This window comes from Zootoca vivipara, chromosome 7 (genome assembly GCF_965207765.1).
Source record: "Zootoca vivipara chromosome 7, rZooViv2.hap1.1, whole genome shotgun sequence".
Lineage (NCBI taxonomy): Eukaryota > Metazoa > Chordata > Lepidosauria > Squamata > Lacertidae > Zootoca > Zootoca vivipara.
The window spans coordinates 40,211,722-40,238,081 of NC_142590.1; the positions used below are offsets into that span (position 1 = coordinate 40,211,722).

The 26,360-nt window shown below is 41.4% G+C and overlaps 2 protein-coding genes across 2 annotated transcripts in view; both read left to right on the forward strand.

Annotated features, from left to right (window-relative positions):
- Window positions 1–9,137, forward strand: part of RAB3B (RAB3B, member RAS oncogene family) — a 50,289-nt gene extending 41,152 nt beyond the window's left edge. The window contains exons 4-5 of the mRNA XM_035122707.3: window positions 3,839–3,963; window positions 7,408–9,137. Of these exons, the coding sequence (XP_034978598.1) occupies window positions 3,839–3,963; window positions 7,408–7,598 (316 nt within the window). The 3' untranslated portion in view covers window positions 7,599–9,137. The remainder of the gene's footprint in view (window positions 1–3,838; window positions 3,964–7,407) is intronic.
- A 2,195-nt stretch (window positions 9,138–11,332) lies between these two features.
- The window catches only part of NRDC (nardilysin convertase), a 32,289-nt gene continuing 17,261 nt past the window's right edge, over window positions 11,333–26,360 (forward strand). The window contains exons 1-13 of the mRNA XM_035122697.3: window positions 11,333–11,995; window positions 14,762–15,029; window positions 15,563–15,644; window positions 16,092–16,245; window positions 17,033–17,106; window positions 18,149–18,244; window positions 20,230–20,352; window positions 21,500–21,557; window positions 22,539–22,612; window positions 22,807–22,876; window positions 25,139–25,216; window positions 25,722–25,842; window positions 25,929–25,987. Of these exons, the coding sequence (XP_034978588.2) occupies window positions 11,526–11,995; window positions 14,762–15,029; window positions 15,563–15,644; window positions 16,092–16,245; window positions 17,033–17,106; window positions 18,149–18,244; window positions 20,230–20,352; window positions 21,500–21,557; window positions 22,539–22,612; window positions 22,807–22,876; window positions 25,139–25,216; window positions 25,722–25,842; window positions 25,929–25,987 (1,727 nt within the window). The 5' untranslated portion in view covers window positions 11,333–11,525. The remainder of the gene's footprint in view (window positions 11,996–14,761; window positions 15,030–15,562; window positions 15,645–16,091; window positions 16,246–17,032; window positions 17,107–18,148; window positions 18,245–20,229; window positions 20,353–21,499; window positions 21,558–22,538; window positions 22,613–22,806; window positions 22,877–25,138; window positions 25,217–25,721; window positions 25,843–25,928; window positions 25,988–26,360) is intronic.

Below are 26,360 nucleotides of genomic sequence, written 5' to 3' on the forward strand. Positions count from 1 at the left end.
GATTTAACTTAATTTGTTTCCGATAAATCAAGGGAGCACACTTTGAGAAAAAGAAGGGATGGAAATTTTAAGCCATTATGAAGCAAAACATTTCTTTTGAAATGACTATTGTATTGAAGACAGTTTTTTTTAAAAAAAAATGGAGGCAGGTGGCTTGCATACAATTTTATGGATTAACGCCTTGTGAAGGAATGTGTGATGGTGCCGAAATAAAAAACAAAGCATGCTATAGCTGATGTGTTAAACCAGATTGGAATCAGAAAAGAGAAACAAAAGCAGTATTATCTATACAGGTATATAAAGTATTGCTTTTTGAATGGCAAATAGAGATTCTACAGCAAAGTGGCAGATCAAAGGATCATATAATTGTAGAGCTGGAAGGGACTCTGAGGGTCATATAGTCTAACCCCTGCAATGCAGAAATCTCAACTAAATGACAGATGCCCATCCAACCTCTGCTTGAAAACCTCCTTAGTTAGAATCTCCGTTCTTGAATGCATTGGTCCAGGTGCTGGGCAGCAGTCATTCATTCAGTTCCATTCTGAATGAGCCTACCCAAAGTATACAGAAGGAGGGGATGAATTGCAATTTTCAAATCAAAAGAAATACACGTGTGTGAGGAATTCAGAATTTGTCAGGTTCTATCAGTTTTAGGTTGTTTCCACAGCAGTCATTCAACTGGAACATAGCCATTCATTCATTCATTCAGTTCTTAAAGAGCAGACATGGTAAGGGAGCAATCCTAAGGAACCTCAGATGCTGGCCAGTGAGCCACAATATACAGTGGTGCCTCGTAAGACGAATTCAATTCGTTCCGTAAGTCAATTCGTTTTGCGAAAAATTCGTCTTGCAAATCGCGGTTTCCCATAGGAATGCATTGAAACTTCTTTTTTTGCCCATAGGAACGCATTAATTAAATTTCAATGCATTCCTATGGGAAACCGCGATTCGCAAGACGAATTTTTCGCAAAACGAATTCATCTTGCGAGTCACCATCAGATCGCAAGATGCATTCGTCTTGCGAAAAATTCGCCTTGCAGGGCATTCGGCTTGCGAGGTACCACTGTAGTGGTGCCACCACCTCACATGGAGAGAGAGGTCTGTTGGTAGGCTGGCATTTTGCCCCAGACCCTCCCACCCCCTACCCCCGCCTGCATGGCATCAGAAAGTTTATGGGCATAGATGTACCTGAAGAGAATATGGGCATTGGTGTTCCTGCCCATGATAGAACCCGAAGAGCATTCTGGAGGCAAGTCAGTGGTGGTCTTGAATCACCTTAGGATCCTAACCCCCTCATTTCTTCTATAGGATTGCAGCAGGGGGAGGGGAACACACCACAGATATTTGATGTTAATGACACTTTGCAGATTGCTGAAAGTGTGAAGATGATCTTGGCATTCTGGTTTTCAAGCTGTATTTGAAAACTATCACAGCTGGCTCTTTTTAGATTAGCTGCCACAAATTCTGTTCCGCAGCAGAGTTTATTTAAGGTAAGCTTTGCCATCCATCACAGAGCATCCTGCCTTGTGAATATTCATGGACTAACTGACTGACATTGCTTTTGGTATGAGAGGCATGACGTGGGCTGTCCAGAAGTAATTAAACATTGTCAGGAATTAATCGGAAGGTGGTGGTTGCTTCTGAATCAGAAATCAGGCTCCACAGGCATAATCCATCAGCAGTCTTACTGGTGTAAGCTTTGTTGAAATAAATGGGAAAATGGAGATACAGGGGGATAGGATTGCCATATTTCAAACAGTGAAAATTGTTGAGCTTTTTTTAGCAAAATTGCAAAAATAAATAAAATTTTTAATGCAATTTTTGAGCTATTCTTTTGAAAAAACGGCACTGCCAACATTTCCCTACAGGGGATATGCTGAGTGGATTGAGCTCCATATCACTGAGAGTGATATATCCAAGAATAACATTAAATACTATTGAGGAAATGTGTGCATTGTGTGTTCGGAGACTACCACATATAGTAGTAAACAACATTTACCTAAACTAAAGATTCAGGACAGACAAAAGTGCATAATTAAACTTTGACATTTACTCCCACAAGATGTAGTGATGACCACAAACTTGGATGGCTTTAAAAGAGGATAAAGCTATTTCATGTAGAACAGGTATAGGCAAACTCAGCCCTCCATATGTGTTGGGACTACAACTCCCATCACCCCTAGCTAACAGGACCAGTGGTCAGGGATGATGGGAGTTGTAGTCCCAAAACATCTGGAGGGCCGGTTTCGGTGGAAAGTGGAAACGTAACCACATTCCCTTTTTACATTTTTTAAAATATATATAGAAGATATGGTTAATTGATAGCAATGAATTTGGGATGAAGATGATTCATCAATTTTATATCTACTAGCTCCCCCTGCTGGATTTGGGATGCTTTGGTTTGTTTCTTTGGCCACAGATTCATTCCAAAGCCAAAACTGTGCTGAGAGGTGCTGCATTTCTATTTAAATTATAGCAATTTCTTTCTAAATTTGAATTGATACATATAAATTAGCACAGACAAATTTCATTCAAATATTTGTCTTTTGCAGTCTCTTTTGGTGATAAGATTCCTCTCTCTTTTTTTGGATGTGCATATGTAACCACCCTAAATTTATGTAGAAATGTTGTTAAATTATTAACATTTTTAATTGATTAATCTCAGATTAGTTAGTTAATTAAAGGGATACCAAAATGTCAGTGGATTGCTAGATGGAAAGGCCACCTTTAATATTTTCATTTCACTTCTTCATTCTAGCGGAAATGAACAGCTTCAAAAATAAACAAGTGAGCCATTAATTTGGAACTTTAACTAAAAAATGTGTTGGTTAATATACTAAACAAAATTGCCAGAGCAATTCTAACCATCCTATTGAATTCAATAGGGCTTCTTCCCAGGTGACTGGGGTTAGGATTGCAGCTTAATGAAAGCTTATGATTGTTTTTAAAAAGGTGCAGCTTCAAGATATTTTCATACAACCTAGGACAAATCCTTGAAACTGATCTAGAAAGCACTGATGCTACTGTGACTGACCTATAAACTCCAAATTCCCAGAAACACAAGTTAAAATGAATGGGATCAATAAGTAGTCACTGGCAAGCTATAATGCATTTGTGTGCGTGTGTGCGCATATGTGAACAAAACATGGAATATTAGGCACATCTGGAAGCTCTGATCTAGTTTCAGCTGAAGATGGACTGCTCCCCACTTTGAAAAATCTTACAAGAACGCCTGAGTTCAATATACAGGCTACTTTTATTGATAATTATGAGCTTTCCTAACTAAACTATAGCCTTCAGGTGCAGAACTGGAAGTGTCAGAAGCAAGCAGCTCAGCTGAAGGCAATCAATTTTGGTATATCTTTTTTCAACGAACACTTTTCCATATTATATTCCTTAAAACAGGGATCAGCAAACACACCAGTGGTGTGCTGTGAAATTTTTCATAGGGGAACAGTTAGGATCAGAGGCACCAGCCTGTGAGGGCCATTGGGCGGTGTGTGTGTGTGTGTCGCACACATGAACCTCTGGCCCTAAGCCCAGCAGAAGTTTCCCAGGCTTTGGGAAGGAGGCGCCAGGCTTTAATAGTTTAATTTAGCGAGATCATTGAAGAGACTAGCACTGACTGCACACCACTGAAAAGCACAAAGGTTTTGGCTAAAAATTTTCATTGAAATTCCTAAATTGGGATGATTGCATTGCTTTTGCAAAATCAACAATTTGTTAACTGTCGATATTGTCTTTGTGTTTTATCATTTGGGAGTGGAGGTTTAGTGCATTCACACTGTGACACATTATTGGCTACTACTCTGACCGCAAATTCTTTCTTCTCCCACAGGGCTACTCAAATAAAGACCTACTCCTGGGATAATGCCCAAGTCATTCTGGTTGGAAACAAATGTGACATGGAGGATGAGAGAATCGTTCCTTTTGAAAAGGGAAAACATCTGGCTGATCAGTTGGGTACATGTTAACCTTTCTCTTTTTTTGATCCCTTCTCCCTCCAGTTATAAGCAGGGATGGGGAACCAATGGCCCTCCAGATGTTGTTGGATTCCAACTCCCATCAGTCCCAGCCAGCATGACCAATGGTCAAGGATGATGGAAGTTGTAGTCCATTATCATCTTGAGGGCTAGGTTCTGTATCCCTTAGTTGTATCCTAATTGCACCCTCATCTACTTTCTCCAGATAAATGGGTTTTAATATTTATTTATTATTTATGTAATTTTACTTACTAATTAAATGAGTGTAACAGCGTTCACCTGAAGATCCCAGGGTGGTTAACAGCATAAAAAATACAGAATAAAAACACAAAATACAGAATAGAAACAAGAAAAACAAAACAAACCAATAACCCCCCCCCCACAAGGACATTTAAAAGGACATAGACTGTTAATAAGCCCATTTACTATTCCTCTCTGTTTAGCCTGCTGTCTCAGTTGCAGTGAAAAATGTGGTCAATGTTGAACTACAATCCAACTGCAGGTCTAATAGGCTTCTCTGTGTGGAATGGGGAGGGGCGCCATCTTGCCTTTTGCCTCAGACAGTAAAATGTCTTGGTCCAACCCTGCCTGCTACCCAACTGAACTGAGTTGAACTGTAAGCTAAATGTCCCATTTGGTCCCGGCTGAACCTTTTGCTGCCTATCTTTTTTCCTTTGGGCACATGTCCTTTGGTATGTCACTACTGTCAAGTTCTGTTAGCTGGATGTTTGCTCCGATTCCTGTGTGACTTGCTCTCTGTATAGGTGTGAGTGTGCAGGAGGGGTGAGTTTTGTCATGTTTGGATCTGGTTTTGGATATTGACTGGCTGGATATTGGTAATTCCAGTATTCCTAGGGAGTGAAGAGTGCAGAATGAGTTAAAAAAACACACCATACAGTACTGTTGTTTTGCTGGCTTTCAAGTGTCGTGGTTGAGTGATGGAGGCTGAATGGCTGTTTTGAGATATGTCCTTGGGAGTGATGGCATCACGAGAGACTGAGTGTGTGAAAGAGAGAATAAAATAAACTGTGGGATATGAATGTTTGTGGGTGTTATGAGTGATGTGTGACCTCATACCCTATTATTTATACTCTCAGTGTTGTCAAGAGAGCAGCTGAACAAGGCTCAACCAGAGAGCCTTATGGCTCAGTGAGAGAGCATCCACAGTCTTAGCCTGACACTCTAATTACTGGAGGCTTTCAGACAGAGGTATAATGTTGCAGTGCTTTCATTTATATACCACAGACAGGTCATTAGCAGGAGGCTTTTTAATGTATTGTATTTTCAGTGAAAATGATGAATCTGGATTCAATTGAGGTGGGCAAGGGTGGCATGCTGTGTAGGCACTGTGAAAAACTTGTATGAATGACCAGTACCAATACTAATATAAACACCTGTCTGGAAGCATCAGTTATCTTTCTGCTGCTACTATTTGCAGCAGACGCACAGCTTTGTTCGTCAAATAGTTGGGAGCACTGGGAGCTGTTCTGAGCTTCACAGCAGTGAGGATTAGAAGTACCCAGGCATGCATAAAATACAATTTTCCTCATTTAGCTTTTCATTGGTTGGTGTGTTAACACTGATAGTTCATTTCAAACAACTGGTCTGTTGAAGCAGCCCTGTTAATAACCTTATGGAATTATTTCAGTTAAGTCATTCCATTTCCCCTTCTTAGTAGTTGACATACGAATCAGCGTGATATTCAACATTCAAATTACTATGACAGTTAACACTGCTCATAATTTCTCAGCGGTGTATTTTGTTCTGACTCTTCCTTATATACCTTCTCAGATTTTTAGAACATCAAGAAGTATATCAAACACCTGATTAAGAGCATTCCAAACAGCTCTGGAGTGTAAACATTTGCTTTTTTGTAAGAAGAGTTATCAGTGTGTTTATGGAAATTCCTTAATTTATTCAAACCTCTCATGTTGAACCCAGTTCTCAGCTCCCGAATCTTCACCTCTGACAGCACGGTTAAAAACAAAGGACCACAATCAACATTTTTTCCTAATTTTAGCTGGTTCCTGTATATGACTTTATGATTACCAAGCTGATATTATCTATTGCTCTGCCACTACCTGCATCCAGACATTATAAGACAGCAATATTTTAAAAGTGTTTTGTAAGCTTTAAATATTGGTAGTAGTAGTTATAGGCTTTTTTTGTAGGCTTCAATGTCTGATTTAGTATTAAGATTTGTTTATTTTAATATGTGAATAGAGCTATGTATTTAATATTTGATGTGTTAAAATTATAAAATGTTTTTTTATAAAAAAGGGCAAGGAAAAAATGCAATACTGTACATAGAAAAGAATAAAAACAAACCCACCCCCAAAGACTATACAATACAACACACATCAACTAAATCAGTCCACCTAATCTGAGGACCATTTACATACCCAATCTATATATATATATATATATATATATATATATATATATATATATATATATATAAATGTAAACTGACCATGTTTGTTTGTCTCCACTTTTCACCAAAATCACTTGACCGATTGCCGTTTGCGTAGACAGACATCACAACTGTGCTAGGTTAAACCCCCAAAACCCTGTGTTCCATAACACACCACTCAGACAAAAGTGCATGCTGGTAAATAGAAGCCAGAAGCTGCGTCTCACAGGGTAGGGCAGATCGTAAAGTCAGGAACCAATATGCTATAACCGCCACAACGGCCATTCCTCCACAAAGGGCCATGCAGGGATCCTGCCCCTAGCCACCCATGTCCCACTGTCAGAGACAGGCCTCGCGCCAAAAACAAAGCCCCGCCCCGCCGTTGCCATCCCCTTCCCTCTCCAAAGCACCTCAGCTCAGGTTTGCAGGGAGTGGAGGTGGGGACTCGCCTGTGTTCGGGGTGGGGGCAGGACGGAGTCGAGATGGATCATGGGTCGGGATGGCACGGGGGGAGTCACAGGGATGAGCCACAGCAACACGTGGCCGGGCCAGCTAGTGCTTTATAAAAATAATAATAAATCTCTTTTACAGCTGTGCTACACTTAGGGCTTTTTTTCAGCTGGAACTCACCAAAACTCAGTTCCGGCACCTCTCAGGTGGGTGACATTGCCATTCTAAGAGAATGAGGGTGGTGTTCATGGAGATTTCCAGCACTTCTTTTTCTAGAAAAATAGCACTGGCTACACTCATATGGTGCAAGATCTTTTTGAACTTTAACTGATTTATTTATTTTATAGACCATAAACTAGAGATTTATACAGCATCACTTTTCATAAAACCTCCTTATCTATTCTGAACTTAGACACCTGGTTTTTTTAAAAACCAACCAACCAACCAAAATGAACCGTTTAATATGACCAACAGATAATTTAAAGCCAATTTAACATGAGAAGCAGTTTTGGGATAACCAAATATTGATTTGTGTACTTTTTTTAAAAAAAACAACAACAGGGTTCGATTATTTTGAAGCTAGCGCCAAGGAGAATGTCAACGTAAGGCAGGTCTTTGAGCGCCTGGTGGACATCATCTGTGAAAAGATGTCGGAGAGCATGGATTCGGAATCTTCTAGGACAACTACTGCCGGGAAGAACGTGCGCCTCACATATAGCCCCCCTCCATTGCAGCAGAATTGCTCCTGTTAATGCCTCAAAATCTCTAAGAAAGTTATTTTTGCAGGATAGTGGGCAGGGACAGTACATCTTTTAACAGAGATGTTTCAGTGCTGGTGGAGCTGGATATGTTTGTTTGATGTTTTGCAAAGTCTCTTTATATATTTTATATTAAAAAAACAGTGCAAGCGCAGCTAGTGTTCCAGTGAAAAGTTATGCTACGGTTTAAGTAGTTTATATAGTCTATCACATATTTCTGTGTGGTTCTTAATGTTACCATTGTTTTGCCACCAGTCAGGTAATCCTGACCCAAACACACTTTATTAGCATCTGCTAGCTAGAGGCCACTGTTAACTATGGCACAAAAATTTAATTAAAAAAAGAAAGGAAAGCAGTTTAAACTATTTCACAGAAAGATCTTCGGAAGGGAGAGGCAATACTGTTCTTTGTGTAATTAACTGGTATCTTTGCTTAATAAGAATTGCACAGGAAAAGCTGTAGCTCAGTGGTAGAGCATGCAGAAGGTTCTAGACTCAGTCATTTAAACCAGTCATTTTCATTGAGGCAAAAACCATCAAGCTCAGTCACACCATACCACCGCAGCCACACCATTCACACGAGCATGTGTCAGAAGGAAAGGGTGGTACTTTAGAGAGGCATATTGGCAGAATGACTGTGAAACAGCAAATTGCAACAAGCACTAGGAACAAGTTGTTAGGGGCATTTTTCCTACAAAGCAGCACTTGAATAGCCTTGGTATGTGCATGGAATTCTGGACAGGGTTTCAATTAGACTGCAAGTATGACAGTGATAGAAATCCAAGGCCATTCAATGAGTTTACGGCTTAATTGCTCTACAGATTAATATTCAGACTGTTTAACTTTTTTTGCACTTGTGGAAGTACATAAGTTCCCAAGAAAAGAAAAGACAGACATATGTAACTGGGAAAAGGTTGAAATAAAGAATTCTGTGGCACTTTAAGGACTAACAAATTTTGTATAGCAATTAGCTTTTGTGAACTAAATTTCACATAATCAGAATATATCATTTAGGACCATTCCTATACTATTTAATATTTTAAAAATCATAAGCGGCGTGTATTAAATGTGCACATAAAAACTACTGAAAATGACAAAGGCTACTAAAAATGACACACTTTTAACTTTTCCTGCCAATATCCTCTACCCTCACTGAGGTCAACTAAGCTCAGGAAGTAATTCTTTGTAATTTGCAGGATCAGGCATTTGAAAGTTGCCCCTGACAATCTTGCAGCTACCTTAAGACTGCAATCCCACATAACTCAATGGGACACACTTCTGAGTAGACCTATAAGATTGCACTGTTAATATTCACACACAAACGTCACTTTGTCATAGTAGGAATATGAACTGTGATAGTAAGTCAAAATATGTTTAGTGGAGTTTGAATTTGTATTAATTATAATGAGAAAGTTCTATTTTCTTGCACATTTGTGATTTGGTGTTTAGCAGGCACTTTCTGTGTAGTGTTTGAATGTACATGTTCCTAATTATGAAATCATGACAAAATAAAGCTGTTATTTAGTCACTGTGATCTGATTTGAGTATTAATTTACATCACTAATAGACATAAATAGCTCATCTATTTTTTCAGTTGTATCACTCAAACCCTATGGTTATAATGCTTATCAATAACTTTATTACTGTTTTTGATAGGCAGACTAAGCAAGGTTATAAAGATAATGCTACATATTATTACCATTTGAACATTAGATTGTTCAAATTACTTCACATATATTGCATCAATAATTGTTACCTCAGTTCTGTAACATAGGTCGATACAATTTCATCCTCGTACGCTGCTGAGCTACTCTCCAGATAATATAACCTGGGCCCACTTTTAATTATACACAGGGCTTTTTTTCAGCTGGAACTCAACAGAACTCAGTTGCAGCACCTCTCAGGTGGCCGGCATTGCCATTCTAAGAGAACAAGGGACGTGTCTGTGGTGAGTTCTGGCACCTTTTTCCCCTAGAAAAATAGCATTGATTCACGCTCAGTTAATTTGGGGGGTGGCTAACTTGTGATACTCCAGATATTGTTGGACTTCAACTTCCATCATCCCCAACATTGGCCATGTTTACAGGGGCTGATCATAGCTGCCAAGTATCCCGTATCCGCCGGGAAAACCCCTTTTTTCTTACCGTTTCCCGGCGGTCTCCCGTTTAGGTTAAAGTCCCGGTATTGTCCCTTAAATCGGCTTCGGCCCGGCGGCCATTTTTCTGGTGCCGCTTTGCCCTTCTATGGGCACCAGAAAATGGCGGCGCCGGCGCCGGAAGTCGCTTCCGCGCATGACCGGAAGTTGCGTGACGCGACTTCCGGTGGCGATTTGCCTTTCTATGGGCATCAGAAAATGGTGGCGCCGGCGCCGGAAGTCGCTTTTACGTGTTTTCGGTCATGCGCGGAAGTGACTTCCGGCGCTGGCGCCGCCATTTTCTGGTGCCCATAGAAGGGCGAAGCGCCACCGGAAGTTGCGTCACGCAACTTCCGGTCATGCGCGCGCTGCCGATCCCGGATCTTTAGGTCCCGAACTTGGCAGGTATGGGGCTGATGGAACTTTGAGTCTAACAGCAGTGAAATATAAGGGCAATTAATGATATAAAGAAAAATATATGAATCAAATAATTTATTATTACCTTTATATGCCATCATTCCTCCAAGGAACTCAAGGTAGCATTTATGGTTCTTCCCTATTTTATCATTGCAAACCATGTGACCCAGGTTAGACTGCACCTGGCCCAAAATCAGTCTGGCTCTGGATTTGATTAGCTGCTGAAAAGGTGAATATGGTAGTTTACTGCAGTTTCTTTTTCACAAGTACAATATCCAAGTTACATATGTACCATAGCAAATGGTGCATTTCTCCTCTATTCACAATGCAAAGGAGGGTTGGGTGTTCAGTCCTACTAGCCAAAGGAATGTTGGTGTGTCCAGTGTAACAGAGGATAACGGGGCAACTCGGAAAAGCAAACTACAACGCCAGTCTTCCATAGTTTGCATGCCAAAAACCTTTAGAACATAAAACGAACAAAGTTACAAAAGACAAAAAGAGAAACAGCAGACACAACAATTTTTACTTCCAAGCTAAACACACACACACACATAATAAAAAAAAACCTTAAACCACTTTCAGAGATACTCTTCCAGCAACCAAGTTCACTACACTGTCATTTAGCTCCAAGCAGCTCAATTTCTGCCCCTTATACGGGTGAAACTCAGAATATTAGAATATCGTCGAAAAGTGCATTTATTTCAGTAATGCAACTTTTTATTTTAATTTTAACAAATGGATTCTTTTGGAAATTACACAGTAATAAAACAAATAGTTACAATAATACAAAAATAAACATCGCTATTACATTTCATTAATTACATTCCATTTATAATTGACCTGCCTAACGACAAATAATTACAATTACAACAAATAAAGGCTTGACATATCTTGCTTTGCATGTCATGCATCTATCTCACATATTGGTTTCATCTTTTAATTTGCATTACTGAAATAAATGCACTTGTCGACGATATTCTAATTTTCCGAGTTTCACCTATATATCCCCAGTTTAAGGAAGCGCAGAATGGTTCCCAGGCGTTCTAAGCGTAATGGCTCTCGCTCATTCGCTGTCACAGATTGGCTCCCTTTCCACGAGTGAGAGCTTGTTGAACCAATCTAGAAGTACTCGTCTTTAGAAAGTCGTTTATAAGGAAAACTTCAAAACTCAGTTCTGAAGAAGCCTTGAGTGAAGAAACGTGTAGGCCCACTCCATCCTACAATAGCTTATTCCCATTCCCCGACTCTCTGTCTCCCCTCCCTTCCTAACAGCAATGGTTTGCCCCATTCCCACCTCCTCAGACTCCCGGTAGCCTGTTAGAGTCAAGTGATGCCGGTAGAACCTCGGATTTGCGGGCGTCCGGCGCGTGGATGCCGAGCCGGGCCCTGATTGGCCGACTTCGGTGGCTTCCGGTCCTAAGCACCGGCCTGCGGCTGAGGGCTGGAGCTGCTGGGCCGGAGCTTGGCCCGCCGTGGATGCTGAGGGCGGGAGCCGCCTGGCCGCGCGGGACCTCGGTGACGAGCCACCTTCGAGCAGGCCGAGCCCTCCGCAGCCGCGCCGGGAACCCTCAAGCCAAGCCCCGAGGGATCCTCACCGGGCCTCGCTCTCCCCCAGGGCCCGTAACAGCCATGCCTGGCCGGGCCAAGGCCTCGCTCGGTAGCGGCCACGAGCAGCCTGAGAACTTGGGGAGCAGCCGTGGGGCCAAGGCCGGCACAGCCCAAGAGGAGCCTGAGGCGGAAGCGGGAGGCGAAGGAGACAAGGCCGCGGGCGCCAGCGAGCCCAGCCCCAACGTGGGGGATCCCGAGATCGTCAAGTCCCCCAGCGATCCCAAGCAGTACAGGTGAGCGCGGGGAGGAAGGGGTAGGGCGAAGGCATAAGGATGGAGAAGAGCCCCTCAGGTGGGTCAAGCGGAGAGAAAGAGGGGGAAGCTTTGGGGTGGTCACTGGCACAAGGAAATCTTTAGCTTAGTTCAGGTGCAGCGTACCGTAGCTTAAATGAGCTACATTAGACGTTTCTTGTGCCGGTCAGCACCGTAGTTTCCCCTCCTTTTATCCTGATCGGCCTCCAGAGGTTGGTGGTTGGGGAGGTTGGGGTTTGCATAGAGCAATCCCGGGGAGAAGGGATGTCGCTTTCTTGCGTGGTAGGCCCGGTTATCAGAGGGAGGGAAAATATATTCATGTTTCTTTTAAAAGTCATGCAATCCACGGGTCATTGCATTATGTGCTATATAGAAGATGCTGCTGGCCACTAGCTTAAAGGTAAAGGCACCCCTGACTGTTAGGTCCAGTCGCAGACGACTCTGGGGTTGTGGTGCTCATCTCGCTCAATAGGCTGAGGGAGCCACAACTTCCAGGTCATGTGGCCAGCATGACTAAGCCGCTTCTGGTGAACCAGAGCAGCACACGTCAAAGTGCAAGTAGATAAATAGGTACCGCTCTGGCGGGAAGGCCACTAGCTTAGATGCATTTAAAAGGTGAAGGGGGAGACATATCCTACATGACTCTACGGGGTGGCTCTCAGCCAGGATGGCAGCAAGAAATTTCCATCTTCAGAAGCAGTTTATCTCTGAGTGCCAAACGGAGTGACATTCTCAAAGGCATGTAGTTAGCCACTGTTCTGGATTAGGTGGACTTCAGTCTGATCCCACAGGGTTCCTATGTACTTTGTATTCTCAAAATAGCTTTGCCACCTTTGACAGCTCAATTCCAGCAGATGCTCATTGTAGAGAGCCAGCGTTAGATGAGAGAATTAGATTGGACCAGAAAGACTTGGTTCAGTTCCCTACTCAGGCATTAAATTCACTGGGTGAGTTTAGACAAGTCATACTCATGGTCATTTTGAGAACCAAATGGGATAAGGTATATATTTTGTGGTCATTGTAGCCAGTAACTTCCTGTGAGATTACCTACTCTTTCCCCAATTACGTTAGCAGTATGTTGTGTTCCACTTCTCAGCTTACAGAGAGTGGACTTTCATAAGGACTTTTGTTTCTTACATATGGGCGTGAGGTGGTTACTCACGAATAACAACGCTGGACTCCAACCTGGCTTTTTACATGTTTATTGTGCATACTATGTACAGTGCAGAGCTAACTAAAACACGTCCATCTCAGTCACTTCCAGAATCTGGGAGTGCCCCCTTCCCGCTCCTTCCCCAGCATAAGAACTTGGAGACCCCCAAGCGCCTCTTACGTTCTTTGCGCTTGACCCCTCTGTGTAGATATGGAGGGCTCTCTGCTACCATCTCTGACCCCTCTCTCCAGCCTTGTGACCAACCCTCCTTCCTCCCCATTGGACCACTCTCTACTATCCTGGCTGGAAGAGGTGGTGGAGGAAAGGAGGGGCTGGAGATCCCTGTAACCCGATCTGCCTTCCCTCTCCTCCAGCGGACCCTCTGGGAGTTCCCTGACACCAGCCATTAAATATAAAACTCTTGTAATCATATAAGTGTACTTTAATGATAATAAATAAGGCTTTCTGTCTCTCCTTCACCTATGTGCCTCCCATAGATCCTCTCAAGAGGGTCAGGAGAACTTCCAGAACTGTGCATAGGGGAAGGAAAGGGGAGTTCGTTTGTTTGGAAACCAGAAATGCTTGCACTAACAAAACACTTATATTAGTGCAATGTTTAATTGCATCCCATGTAATTATGCTTGTGAAATGTAAATCTGTGCACTTGAATATGAACATAAATGCTACATCTACTTTGTCATATGGAAAACAACCTGCTGTAGGGATAGAAAAGGTCTAACCTGAATTTCCAGTATTAAATAGAAAGCTGTGATTGACTGTGATTTTGCGTGGATGAATAGAAGAGCATCGCTCTGTAGTTGCATTTCTGTGATAAAAGTTTATTTTTCTTGCATTGGGGTTTAGAGTGGTAACACTTATGATTTAAAGCAGAATGATTGGTAAGGATTGTGTGTAACTCTCTCCTTGCTCTTACCACTTTTTCCTGTGCTGAACTGTGAGTGCATAGCTTTGCCCTCATTATCTTTAAGGCACCTCTCCCAGGAAGTGAGAGGAGCATCTCCTATGAAAGAAGCAGTGGTGCAGCTCACATTCCGAATCTAAACACTTTGTTCCTTTCCCATTGTTATGATATCTATATCTCTGTTAGGTGCCTTAATGTAGAATACTTCATTAACACCAAAACAGTCCTGGCAGCATTGTGTCTGGTATTACAATGTAATTGCCAAGGTAAATGCATATATTTTTATTAGTTCAAAAAGGAAAGAATTACTATTTAGCAAATATTAATGGGTAGTGTATGACCAAGTCATATTCCATAGGCAATTGAAATGTAGACTCAAGTTACTCATTGTGATACAACCCTTAGATGTGAACCAAGTTCCTTGTTATTTTAAATTGTTTTTAATATTGTATTTTAAAGCTGTAACTTGCCCTGAGACCTCAGGGTGAAAGGTAGGTAATTAATAATAATTATAATGATGATGATAATAATAATAATAATAGTAATGACTGCAGAGGCACCGAGTAGTTATGGCAAATACAGGGATGTTCCATTTTATTTCCTCCCCAAAGGTATTAAAGAGCCAATGGAAAGGGTCATCATCCTGATGATAATATTACCTGTCACTTTGTAGGTACATCAAACTGCAAAATGGCTTATGTGCATTGCTGATTTCGGACTTGAATAACCCAGATGGTAGCCCTTGTGCAGTGTCAGAGGATGAGGATGACTCTGAGGAAGGCACGGATGAAGATGATGATTCTGGAGCAGAAATAGAAGATGACCAAGAGGGATATGATGATGAATGTGGCTATGATGATGATCTTGATGACCCTGACAGTGAATTAGAAGAGCTAGGAGAGAAAGATGAAACGAGGAAGAGGAATAGCTCAGAAAAACAGGTATGGTTTGAATAATGTAACGACTGACCATGTTTGGTGCAGAGGACAAAAAACACATTGCTACTTTTGATATTTAATTCATTTCTATACAGGAAACTCATAAAAATACATCTACAGGGTGTATAAAATTCTAGCTAAAACCCAAACAATATAACAAATAAATTCCAAAGGAAAACATGTTAATGAAACAGAAGTTCAAAGTAAGTCCTCTGACAAAAGAGAGTTAAAAATTTTTTTTTTCAGAAGTCTTGCCATAATAAGTTAAGTTGGCAGGTTCACTTCAGAGTTGCAGAAGAGACAGGCTTTTGGCCCTCACATAAAGAAAGCATTACTGTACTTTTGTCTCTGCCTTATATAGATTCTTAAGTCATCTGCAGTTTTACAATTCAGATTGTTTTCTGTCTTGTATAGAATTGAACAGTGTTTGCATCACTTTTGGTGATTCCCTTGCAGAATTGTTTTATAGTGGGCAATTTGGTAATCTTATAGTAATTTTTTTTCTTAAAATGCTGTTCTTGTTTTTCTTTTCCCAGTCTGCAGCTGCACTTTGTATAGCTGTTGGCAGTTTCTCTGACCCTGAAGATCTGCCTGGGTTGGCACATTTTCTGGAACACAGTATGTTTTTTGTGTGTTAAATGTGACCTTGCTGTGCTTTAGCAAAAATTAAATTTTCTAGTTTTGCATCTGTGGAGCTCTTTCACATAAAACTGTGAAAATCAGCAATGTAGGAGCCAGCTGCATTATTTTCCTGCTTGCATATTTGCAAAGTTAGATATTATATGTTCATAGAATTCACAATGTTGTTGTTTAGTCGTGTCCGACTCTTTGTGACCCCATGGACCAGAGCACGCCAGAATAACAATAACAATAGAATAACAATAGATATCTTTAAAACCAGAAGTTGTCCTGTTGATCTATAAAGAAAAGTTTGTCAAACGTATGCACCTAGTTATTTCCATTTGTTTCCCTTTAACATGCCTAAACTTCTTTTTGAACTTGGGGAATTTCATTTTCCCCCATTGGAATTAACATCTGTCTCTTTAACTTTCATTTTTCCCCCAGTGGTTTTTATGGGCAGTGAAAAATACCCAGATGAGAATGGTTTTGATGCATTTTTGAAGAAACATGGAGGCAGTGACAATGCTTCAACAGACTGTGAACGAACAATATTTCAGTTTGATGTACAGAGGAAATATTTCAAGGAGGCTCTTGATAGGTATTTTGATTATTCTGAATAAAAAGCTGGATTTACTACTCTTTATTTCAGTTGCTGCAACTGCATTTGGCCTTCGATCCCCCCCCCCCAGTTTTCAAGTAGTTTGAAAACTTTGGGTGGTATCCACTAAGTCATACTCGGAGTAGACCCATAATTGCATAAATTAGGGTGCAATCCTACCTGGGAGTAAGCCCCATTGAATTCAATAGGACTTACGTCTGAGTAGACTTGGTTAGGATTGCAGTAATGACTTAACAAGTCTATTGATTTCAGTAAGTATACTCTGACTGTGAACTAGATACTTCCCAAAGGTTGAACCACTTCAGGTAAATATTAGTAAAAATATGCTTCATTGAAGAATGATATATTTTTAAAGGATATTAAAAGTAAATAGTTCTAGGGGTACAATTACATTGAGAACTGAGACTTTTGTGGATCATTTGCCTTAAGAATTCATTTTTGGCAAGAAATATCATTCACTCCCAACATTGGGTTATAAAATTAAAAATCGAATTCATACCAGTCTAGATTTTTATTAGAGCAGATAACCAAGACACACATCAAAGCATCATTTCCATTGAGAGTAAAAATGTAACAAATATTTTAAGCCTTTGCTTTAGGATAGAAAGTTTAACCACAGGCACTAGTAACTTTTTTATGTTATTACTAAAACTTGAACTTGGTAAATATTTTAAATTGCAACACTTGTACACTTGAAAACTAATTTTTGTGCAAGCCTGTCAAACTGCCTGGAAAAACATAACTCTACAATATTTTTCTGTTTCAGGTGGGCGCAGTTTTTCATTCACCCTTTAATGATCCGTGATGCAATTGATCGGGAAGTTGAGGCTGTGGATAGTGGTAAGAATCCTGATTTCTCGTGTCACTTTATATTTAGTTTTTTTAGGGGTAAAACAAATTTTGTTTGACATAAAAGTGTTGACAACATCTTTCATGAAGCAGGGCATTTATGCATGCTTTCGTACCCAGAGGTCACCAGCGTGGTACTTGTGGGCACACATATGCCCACAGAGGCCTTCCCTGGCACCCACAGGGTCCCTTCCCCAAGCATTCTGTTGTCTACTTGGTTGAGGGTTGCATGTGATGCCCACAACAGTTTCTCTGCTTTTCAAATTTGCCCATGGATTCCAAACGGTTGCCAGACAAATAAGATGCATTCTGAAGTTTTCAGAGGAACTTGAATTTCTAATTGATTACTACCTGCAGTAAAGGATTCACAGTATCTTTTTCAGAAGTTCATTTAAACTTGGGAAGGAGGGTAGATCTTTCAAAATGGACAGACAAGTTGTTGATGTTTTCTTATTACTGTACATGTATCCAACTTAAAATGTATAAAGGAAAAATTCCTCATCTCATCACTTAAGTTGACTAGAAGCAGGTATTGTAAAACCTGTGTATTGATCCAGTAAGTACATTTTCCAAAAAGGAGTTCACTTATGTTTACCACTCATTCTCTTGATTGGGTCCTATGCATTCATAAGGGTACTGTAGATGATAAAAAAGCACCCTGCATTAGGCACTTAGAGCAGCATGTTTCTGGGATTGATTTTGGGTTGCCTCTGTGTACATTTCCATCAACCACATGGCTGACATTGTCAGAGCGAACCCTCTTCAGCCAGTGCATCTGCGGGGTTCTTTATAGCAGGGCCTTTACTAGTCTTGAGTGTTGTTCTTTTTGATGTAAAAATAAACACACAAGCCATGCATAGAAGCAGTAAGCCAGGTTAAGTAGTTTTGGCAATAGTCCTTCTGATCTGTTCGTGCTGTTTTGAGCAAATGAACGTTTTAATGTGCATGGCTTTGTTACATTCCTATAGTCAAGGCTGGTTTGGAGGTCTATATTAGTTTGAATCTGAAAACCTTTCTATTAAACAAACAACAGAATATCAGCTTGCAAGACCCTCTGATGCAAACCGAAGAGAGATGTTGTTTGGAAGTCTGGCCAAGTCTGGCCATCCCATGAAGAAGTTCTTTTGGGGTAAGTATTATTTATTATTATTTAAAAGTGTTTTTATCCTGTTGTCTAGCTGAAAAGGCTCCCAGAGCAATAAAAAGCAACACAGGCCCTGCCCTCAGGCATACCACCTAAAAACAACACAAAGGAAAAAGGGGGAAAGAGTTAAAAAGTGAAATTAGGTACCTGGTCTTAAAGTTACAAAGTTCTTATAACAACTTAACTCATTTTGAAATGGTTTAGGGAGACGGTGCTCCCTGGAGGCGGCACTCCTGCTGGAAACCTGCAGCAGCCCGCCGGGGCAGAGCGCGTGGTCGCTCTATCCGGAGCATGGCCGCAGAGGGGCTGCACCAGCTTCCCACGGCTGGCAGCCCAACCGGCCGACGAATCCGGCAAAGGGAGGTGGCTGATCAGGCCCTGAGAGAGAGAGAGCGTAAAACAGCCAGACACCGCCTTGCCAGACACCCTCCTTCTTAAAGGGACAGCCCCACGCCTGTCCTGGGCAGGGCAAAGGAGCCTGCTTACAGCTGCTGTACCGTTCAGGCTTGTGGCTTCCTCCCAAACTTTCGCCTCTCCACAAGGAGCGCATGAAAATCACTGGGGGGCCTCTGTCAGGGGATGCGGGGAACCAATCAATCATCAGTCTCTCCCCACTACAACCTTTTGCTTCCGCTTGTGTCACAGAAACCACCTATCAGCTCCCCAATCACCGCCAGCGTGATTAATGGCGGCGATCAGGCAGCGTGAGCAGCTGTGTGCTACGTTCTGGTGGATGTGTGATTTTCGGGGCCTCCCCCCCAAATCAAGCGGCCAATGCTGAAAATCGCTCACCCGGCAGAATGAAGTACGAGGCTGGGTTTTTAAGCGGCGAATGGCCACTTGATTGTTGGGGGGGGGGGGAGATGCTGAAAATCGCTCACTTGAGCCCAAGATTGTAAGAGGCGTGAGTGGTTGTGTGCTGCTTTCTGGTGGGTGAGCGATTTTCGGCATTCCCCCCAAATAATCCTCCCCAAAAGCTCAATCCCCCTATTTTCTAAATTTTGAGTCCCCCAAAATAGGGAGCGTCTTAGAGACGGAAAAATGTGGTGCTTAGTAGTTTTCCTGCTACCCATCTCCCTTGGTAATTGAATGGCTGATACTAGTTTTAGCCAAAAGGCTAAATGAAAGTTTCCTCTGGTTGGTCTTCAAGGAAGGTCTCTAAAGAATAGCCAGCATTTTTTCTCTCTCCTGATCTCAGTGCAGAGATAGAAACACTACCTGCTCCTTAGATTTCTTTCTGAAGATCGGGCAGAGCACTTTCATCTCCTTCCTGTGAGTTGGTGGGCCAGGTGTGGCCTGCAGGCTAGTCATCAATGGCACAGAGAACCTGTTGGATCTTGTATGGTGATAGAGAACACATGTGGCCAAGTTAGTGCAGTACACTGAGAAGATGACATAACTTGTTTCCCACAAGCTGTTCACACACAGATTATCCTGAACCTTGTATGTGGGTGTTGCAGAGATTTCCTGTCCTCTCTCATACCAATTCTCTTTGAGTCCCGCCATAAGTGCTTATGTGTTGATGTTCTGCACAGCTTGTTCCAAGCTGTGGGCAGGGAGGAAGGAAGGCACATACAGTAGTGGGCACGCAGGCAAGAGGAAGGATAGCGAGATGAGGGGGATACCACTTTGTTGCAGTTTAAAATTTATTTTTCAGCAAGTGGGGTGAAGGAGGAAAAACGTGGACTGGCAACAATGAGCTGGGTAACTGGGATAGATCTCAGACAAAATACATATATATTACTCTGTTAATGCACAGTATGTTTTAGTGACTTTTGCTATGAGAACTATTAGTTTTAATTATAACTAATTTGGGGGCAGTGGGGAAAACATTTTTCGCCTTTGAATTCCTAGTAGTTACTTTTGTAACTAGTTTTGTTACTAGCAGAGCAGAGCCCTGTTAAGCTTTTGGATCAAAAGCATACAAATTTTTAATAATAAGCAACCTTGGTTTTAAACATTATTTACAGGTAATGCAGACACGCTGAAACATGAGCCGAAGCAAAAAGACATTGATACTTATACCAGGCTGAGGGAATTCTGGCAGCGCTATTACGCAGCTCACTATATGACTTTAGTTGTGCAATCTAAAGGTAACATCTGTTAATTTGAAGCTACAGGTGCAAACTGTGATACTCTGCATTGATTATTGTCTTTCAAGAGCTATAAAAACTCTTCTGCATCTGCTTGTAATGTAAAGAATGCCACAATAGTTTACATTTCTAGTCAGAAGTAAGTCTTGTTGAATATAGTGGGACTTGTGCTCAGGAAAACGTGTAGGATTGCAATTGTGTACAATGAAAGTAAGCCCCACTGAATCAGCTATACATATGACTGCACTAAAATTAATACTAGATGTATCTAGCTAAATATTTTCAATCTTCTACTTCTGAATTTAAATACTGAGTTCATCTTGTTGAAATAGGTGTTATTTTTTAGAGGAAAGTGTCTGGTCACCTTTTAAAATACCGTAGTTATATTTAGGACCTAGCAGTTCATATAAGTTTCATTAGTTGCATTACTTAACCCTCTTTTTGGTCCTTATTTATCTAAATGAAGTTCACAATATTAGATAATTTATTTCACTTTGTAAACAAGGATATGATTTATCTTGAAGCCAAATACGGTCTTTTCTGAGTTTCCAGTAACACAGACTTGGTATGTTAATTTTCTGTTTGCCATTACTGACATTTTAATGATGTCTTTTTCTCAGTAACCTGCCCCTCCCTTCCCAACCCTGCCCCAAGGGACTAATCTGTACATACACTACTCCTACATGGGTGCTTCTTTAAATGTGGCTGCTGTCACAAGGAATATTTCTATGCTGCCTAAAGCATCTAACATGGAGGCTGTTCATACAGCTTTTAGGTGCGGCCCATATCACGTAGACCAGCCGTAATTTTGTTGTGTGTTAGTTTTAACTGATATAACCAGCTTGGGAGGTTGTAAGAATGCAAGCTCAGCAGCCACATATGCCTGATAATAGGAAGCAGGAATTGTACCAGGGGCAGCCACACCCCAGAATAATCCAAGTGCCAAATGCATGTGCAGTTTAGGTATACTGAAAGAATTGAACCTTTTGGCCTATAGACTTTAAAATGTTTGGACTTCTTATTTAATTAACTGATTAGGTTCTTGAGAATGAACAGTTTCTCCAGCTTACCTTTGTTTTAATGAGAACAAGCCTTTCTTCTTCAGTGAGTTGGCTGTTGAGCTTTTTCTCTCTCCATTCCTCCCTAGAAACCTTGGATACTCTGGAAAAATGGGTGATTGAAATCTTCTCAGAGATCCCAAATAAGTAAGAATATTTTCCCCTCTACCATTTTTGTCATAAGTAAGATGTATAAGTAGAAGTTATATGCACAGTTTTTGCATTCAAGTCATATGAGAAGACCACAAATATGATTTCCCCTGTTCATCCCTAAACTTTCCCTGTTTCTTACCCTTTGCCCTTCTTTCCAGCCCTGCTTCTTCTTCTTTCCCTTCCACGTCATTGCTTGTTATTGCTGCTTAATTATAAAAACTAATTTATGGCATAATTTATATAGAATCTGTTGCTGTGTGGTGTTTATTTAAAGGAATAGCACGCCTGACTGGGGGTTGGGGGGAGTTGAACAAGCATGCTAAGGTGATAGTTTGACTGGCCAGATGGAATGATTCACCCCCTCATCCTCCCATGCACTGATGTGGGTGCTCTCCTGACCCTCAAAACCAATTTTGAGGGGTGTTTGCAGGGAGCGGGTAAGGAAGCCCCATTGCACAAGCGTAAGCCCCGTGCATGGCTTCCACTATCAGAAGTCATTAGTTCAAACCTACTTTAGGACTTGGGTCTCCTCTTCTCATGTACAGAATGAAGGTTTAGCACAAATTTGGTGGGGGTTGCTATGCCAGTGCTGGTTCTTTGAATATTTAATAAAATAACAAAGTTGTTCTGTTTGATGTTTAAAGTATTGATTTCTCAATTTTGGGTTCAAAAAAATAGGGGTCGTCTTATACATGGGGGTGTCTTATACATGGAAGAATACGTTAATATTTTTAATGAACATGTTAATCCCAATCTGTACATACTGGTTCATAGTTTTCTACCAGACATACAACACAATAATCACCTGTTGCAGCACATGAGGAGCCAGTCCCTGGAATTGGTACTGTTCCCACAATGAGTGCTGGGTACAGAAGGATATATCCAGAATAGTTATTGGTACACAGGATTGTGATGTGATTTGGGGATCATCCTAACTGAATTAGGACAATGATGCATTTTCTTTTGTTCTTAAAGTGATTTTCCAAGACCAACTTTTAGCCACCTGACAGAACCTTTTGACACACCTGATTTCCAGAAACTTTACAGAGGTGAGTAATTGGAATGAGTAATTCCTATAGTGCTAATGGTTACGAATACATATTGCATTCTAAATTTTGTAACTTTGAAAATTTAAAATACTACTCTTTGCACTTTTCTTTTTGAGAGAAATTATTAAGAGAAAGTTGATGAAGGCAGATTATCATGTTTTTACATTTTACAGTAAACATTTCTTTATTTTTAGTTGTTCCAATCAGAAAAACACACTCTTTAAATATCACTTGGGCTCTTCCTCCACAAGAACAACATTACAGGTAAATTTTAAACTCTTGTTATGGTGGAACCCTTTCATGTGGGTACCAGGAAACTGAGTTAGTTGAACAAATTAAATTGTTGATAAAAGAAAAAGCAGCCACTAGTGGCTGTCTGCTGATACCGTGTTTCCCACATTTTAAGACACCGTCTTATAACTTTTTTTCCTCAAAAAAACACTGGGTGGCTTATTTTCAGGGAATGTCTTACCGGTATTTTTATTACATCAGGAGCAGTGCCCCTCTTGCTCACTGGCTCCCTGCGGGGCAGGACTCTTGACTGAAGGAAAATGATGGGCAGCAGCCACCACCAAGCACCGTGAGAGGGAGTCTGAGGGAAGGGAGGTGGGTGCGTCGCTGGCCCAGCCCTCTCTCCCCAGCCCTGGGATTTTCGTGAGGGAGGGAGCTCCTCCGAAGGGCTACTCTCTCTCTCTCTCTCTCTCTCTCTCTCTCTCTCTCTCTCTCTCTCTCTCTCTCTCACTAAATAGCAATCTGCTACACTGGAGCTTCTTAAATTTAAACCAGTACAGTATAATGCAGGCACCCCCAAACTTCCCCTCCAGATGTTTTGGACTACCATTCCCATCTTCCCCGACCACTGGTCCTGTTAGCTAGGGATCATGGGAGTTGTAGGCCAAAACATCTGGAGGGCTGCAGTTTGGGGATGCCTGGTATAATGGAATCTATCTGTGTGATGCAGTTGTAGCAGTAGCCTATACGTAAAGCAAATAAGGATCTCTACCAGCCAGCCAACTGCCCAAGACTTACAGTAAGAGCGAAAGTTCCAACAATGTAGCACTTTGTAGCACTGATAGCAAAGAGGCTACCGGCTGAGAACAGGCTAAGAGATACTGTAGAAAACAAAGAAGCCAGCTGAGCAGCAATTAAGATGGTAAATGGTAGCAATTAAGTAGCAATTGAGCCAGCAGGAAAGCGGGGTGAGATAATCTGCTGGTCGTAACAACCAGTGTTTCTCTTACCCACAAAATGTTAACTTTTGTGTAGGTTGTAGGGCAGCGTTTAGCAGCTCCTAAACAGCGAGAAGGGAAAAGTCCTTTATCCCCAAGGCAAGGACTGTGCCACCGGCAGTGATCCCGGTACTGGTACAAATCCTTAAAGGGGCAGCTCTACAGATAAGCAATAGAAAGGAAAAAGAATCCTCACTTTTAAAAAGGCTTTTAAAAGGGGGAAAGGTGGGGGGAAGCGAGAGGTGGGCTGTGTGTGTGTGTGGCGTGTGTGTGTGTGTGTGTGTGTGAGAGAGAGAGAGACGCACACACAGTGTCTCTCCCTAAATGGGAAGGCAGCGTCTTCAATCACCCCTCTTTTCTTCCTCGTGCTTTCATCTCCTCCCCACCGCAAATGCCACTTTTCTCCTCTTCACCAAGTAGAGCTCACACAGCCTAGCTAAAAAAATATTTTCGAATCCTTTTACAGGTATTTTAAAAAATGCTTACAGAAATGGGAGGGGAAATCACGAGGCTGCAGCAACCAGCAGCTATGGCTCTTCGGTGCATTTTTACAAGCTTTTAAAAGAAATACATGTTTTTGGAGCAACAGCAAAATGGGGAGAGATTTTTATGGGGGGGAATCTGGCTGGCGGGAGGGGGGAAGGGTCTATCACTATGTCTCATTTTCGGGTTATGGCTTATATCGCGCAATTGCTTAGAAATCCTGCTATGTCTTATATTATGGCTACGTCTTAAAAAAGGGGAAACACGGTAGAAGGGGCTCCATCAGCAAAATGTGGAGTGAGGCAATTTTAGACAATCCCTTTGCAGTGGTCCGTGCTCCCTCTAAATCTGCTCTAGAGGCTTGGGGGAATCCTGAGCAGATTTGTGTGGGTACAGCAGACGATTGTCAAAAGTTGGCCCCTTCCTTGTTCTGTTGATGGATTCCTTTCTGTTGGCAAACAGGCACCACTGAATACCACACATACCCGTGTTTCTCCAAAAATAAGACACTGTCTTATATTTATTTTTCCTCCAAAAAACACACGGTGGCTTATTTTCAGGGGATGTATTATTTTTTTTATTAAGTATGGTACAGTTTAACCTACAAGATTAAACTGCTTATTTTTGGAGTATGGCTTATTTTCGGAGAAACACGGTAGTTTATGGTAGCTGTAGTAGTTTGTAATGTGATCATCACTAAATCCCAGCATTTTGGATATGCTTATTTTACTTGCAGATTTGTATAATGGCTGGAAACTCATCTTTTCAAGGCATGTTTTATGAGCTCCATTTTTAAACTTTCCCCTCTTTTCAGGGTCAAACCTCTTCACTATATTTCATGGCTGGTTGGACATGAAGGCAAAGGCAGTGTGCTTTCATTCCTTAGAAAAAAGTATGTATGAAAAAATCAATTGTAATAGTTGTAATAGTTAATTGACTCATTTAAAAGATATATGTGCAATGTGCCTTTGTATTACATCCGTAATGCAGACAGTTGAGAAACATGTCAGCTTAGTTAGTGACCAAGTTCAACATATATTTGTTATAACCCAAATATTGTGCAACATAAACATTGGATAGACTTGACATGAGTATTTTGAAAAGTGCCTACCCTTCGCTTATATTGTGATTCCATCATGTGAGGAGATGGAAAAATCAGAAATCGGTAACTCCTTATTCCATTGGGGCTGGGGGGGGGGAGATATACAAGCAAAACCTTTGCTCGCATAGATTGGACTGCGTTGCTGCTTACCCCTGCCTAGGTTACTAGCTGAAATATGTCATTTGTTCTGCATGCTAAAGTAGGGGTGGCAAAGCTTCCTCTTGCACAAAGCCAGAAATATATTGGAAATCGGTATCAATAGCTCTAACTTTGATGTGTTAACGTTTTCTGATAGATTCTGGGCTCTTGCATTGTATGGAGGAAACGGTGAGACAGGATTTGAGCAGAACTCTACATACTCTGTCTTCAGTATTTGTGTGACTCTGACAGATGAAGGTTACAATCATTTCTATGAGGTAAATTTGAGCTAAGGTTGAAGTGTTTGTTGTTCTTGCTTATTGCAGACGACAGATACCTGAATGTGCTTTGTTTCCATTTTCAGGTGGTTCATGTCGTATTCCAGTATTTGAAAATGTTGCAGCAGACAGGACCAGAGCAAAGGTAACGAAGGCCTGATTCTAGTGAGCAGTCGGTGTTACTGAACTTTCTTTATTCCTAAATGTGAGCAGAAGGAGCAGGTGGGAGGAAACGGCTGTTAAAAAGAATTGGAGGAATTGGAAGTCACCCTAAAATGTCAACCCCGTGAAAAAGCAAGGAAAATTAGCTATTAAGATGGTTGACAATTTAAGAATTGGTTTCCAAACTTTTCATGTTGGTGACACACTTTTTAGACATGCATCATTTCACAACACAGTAATTCAGTCTTACTAGCAAACCAGAGGTTAAACAAACCCATTTCCAGCCGCGGGGGGAGCATTCGCATAACATACCTACGCATAGCAGTCAACACACTAACGTGTCGCAACACACAATT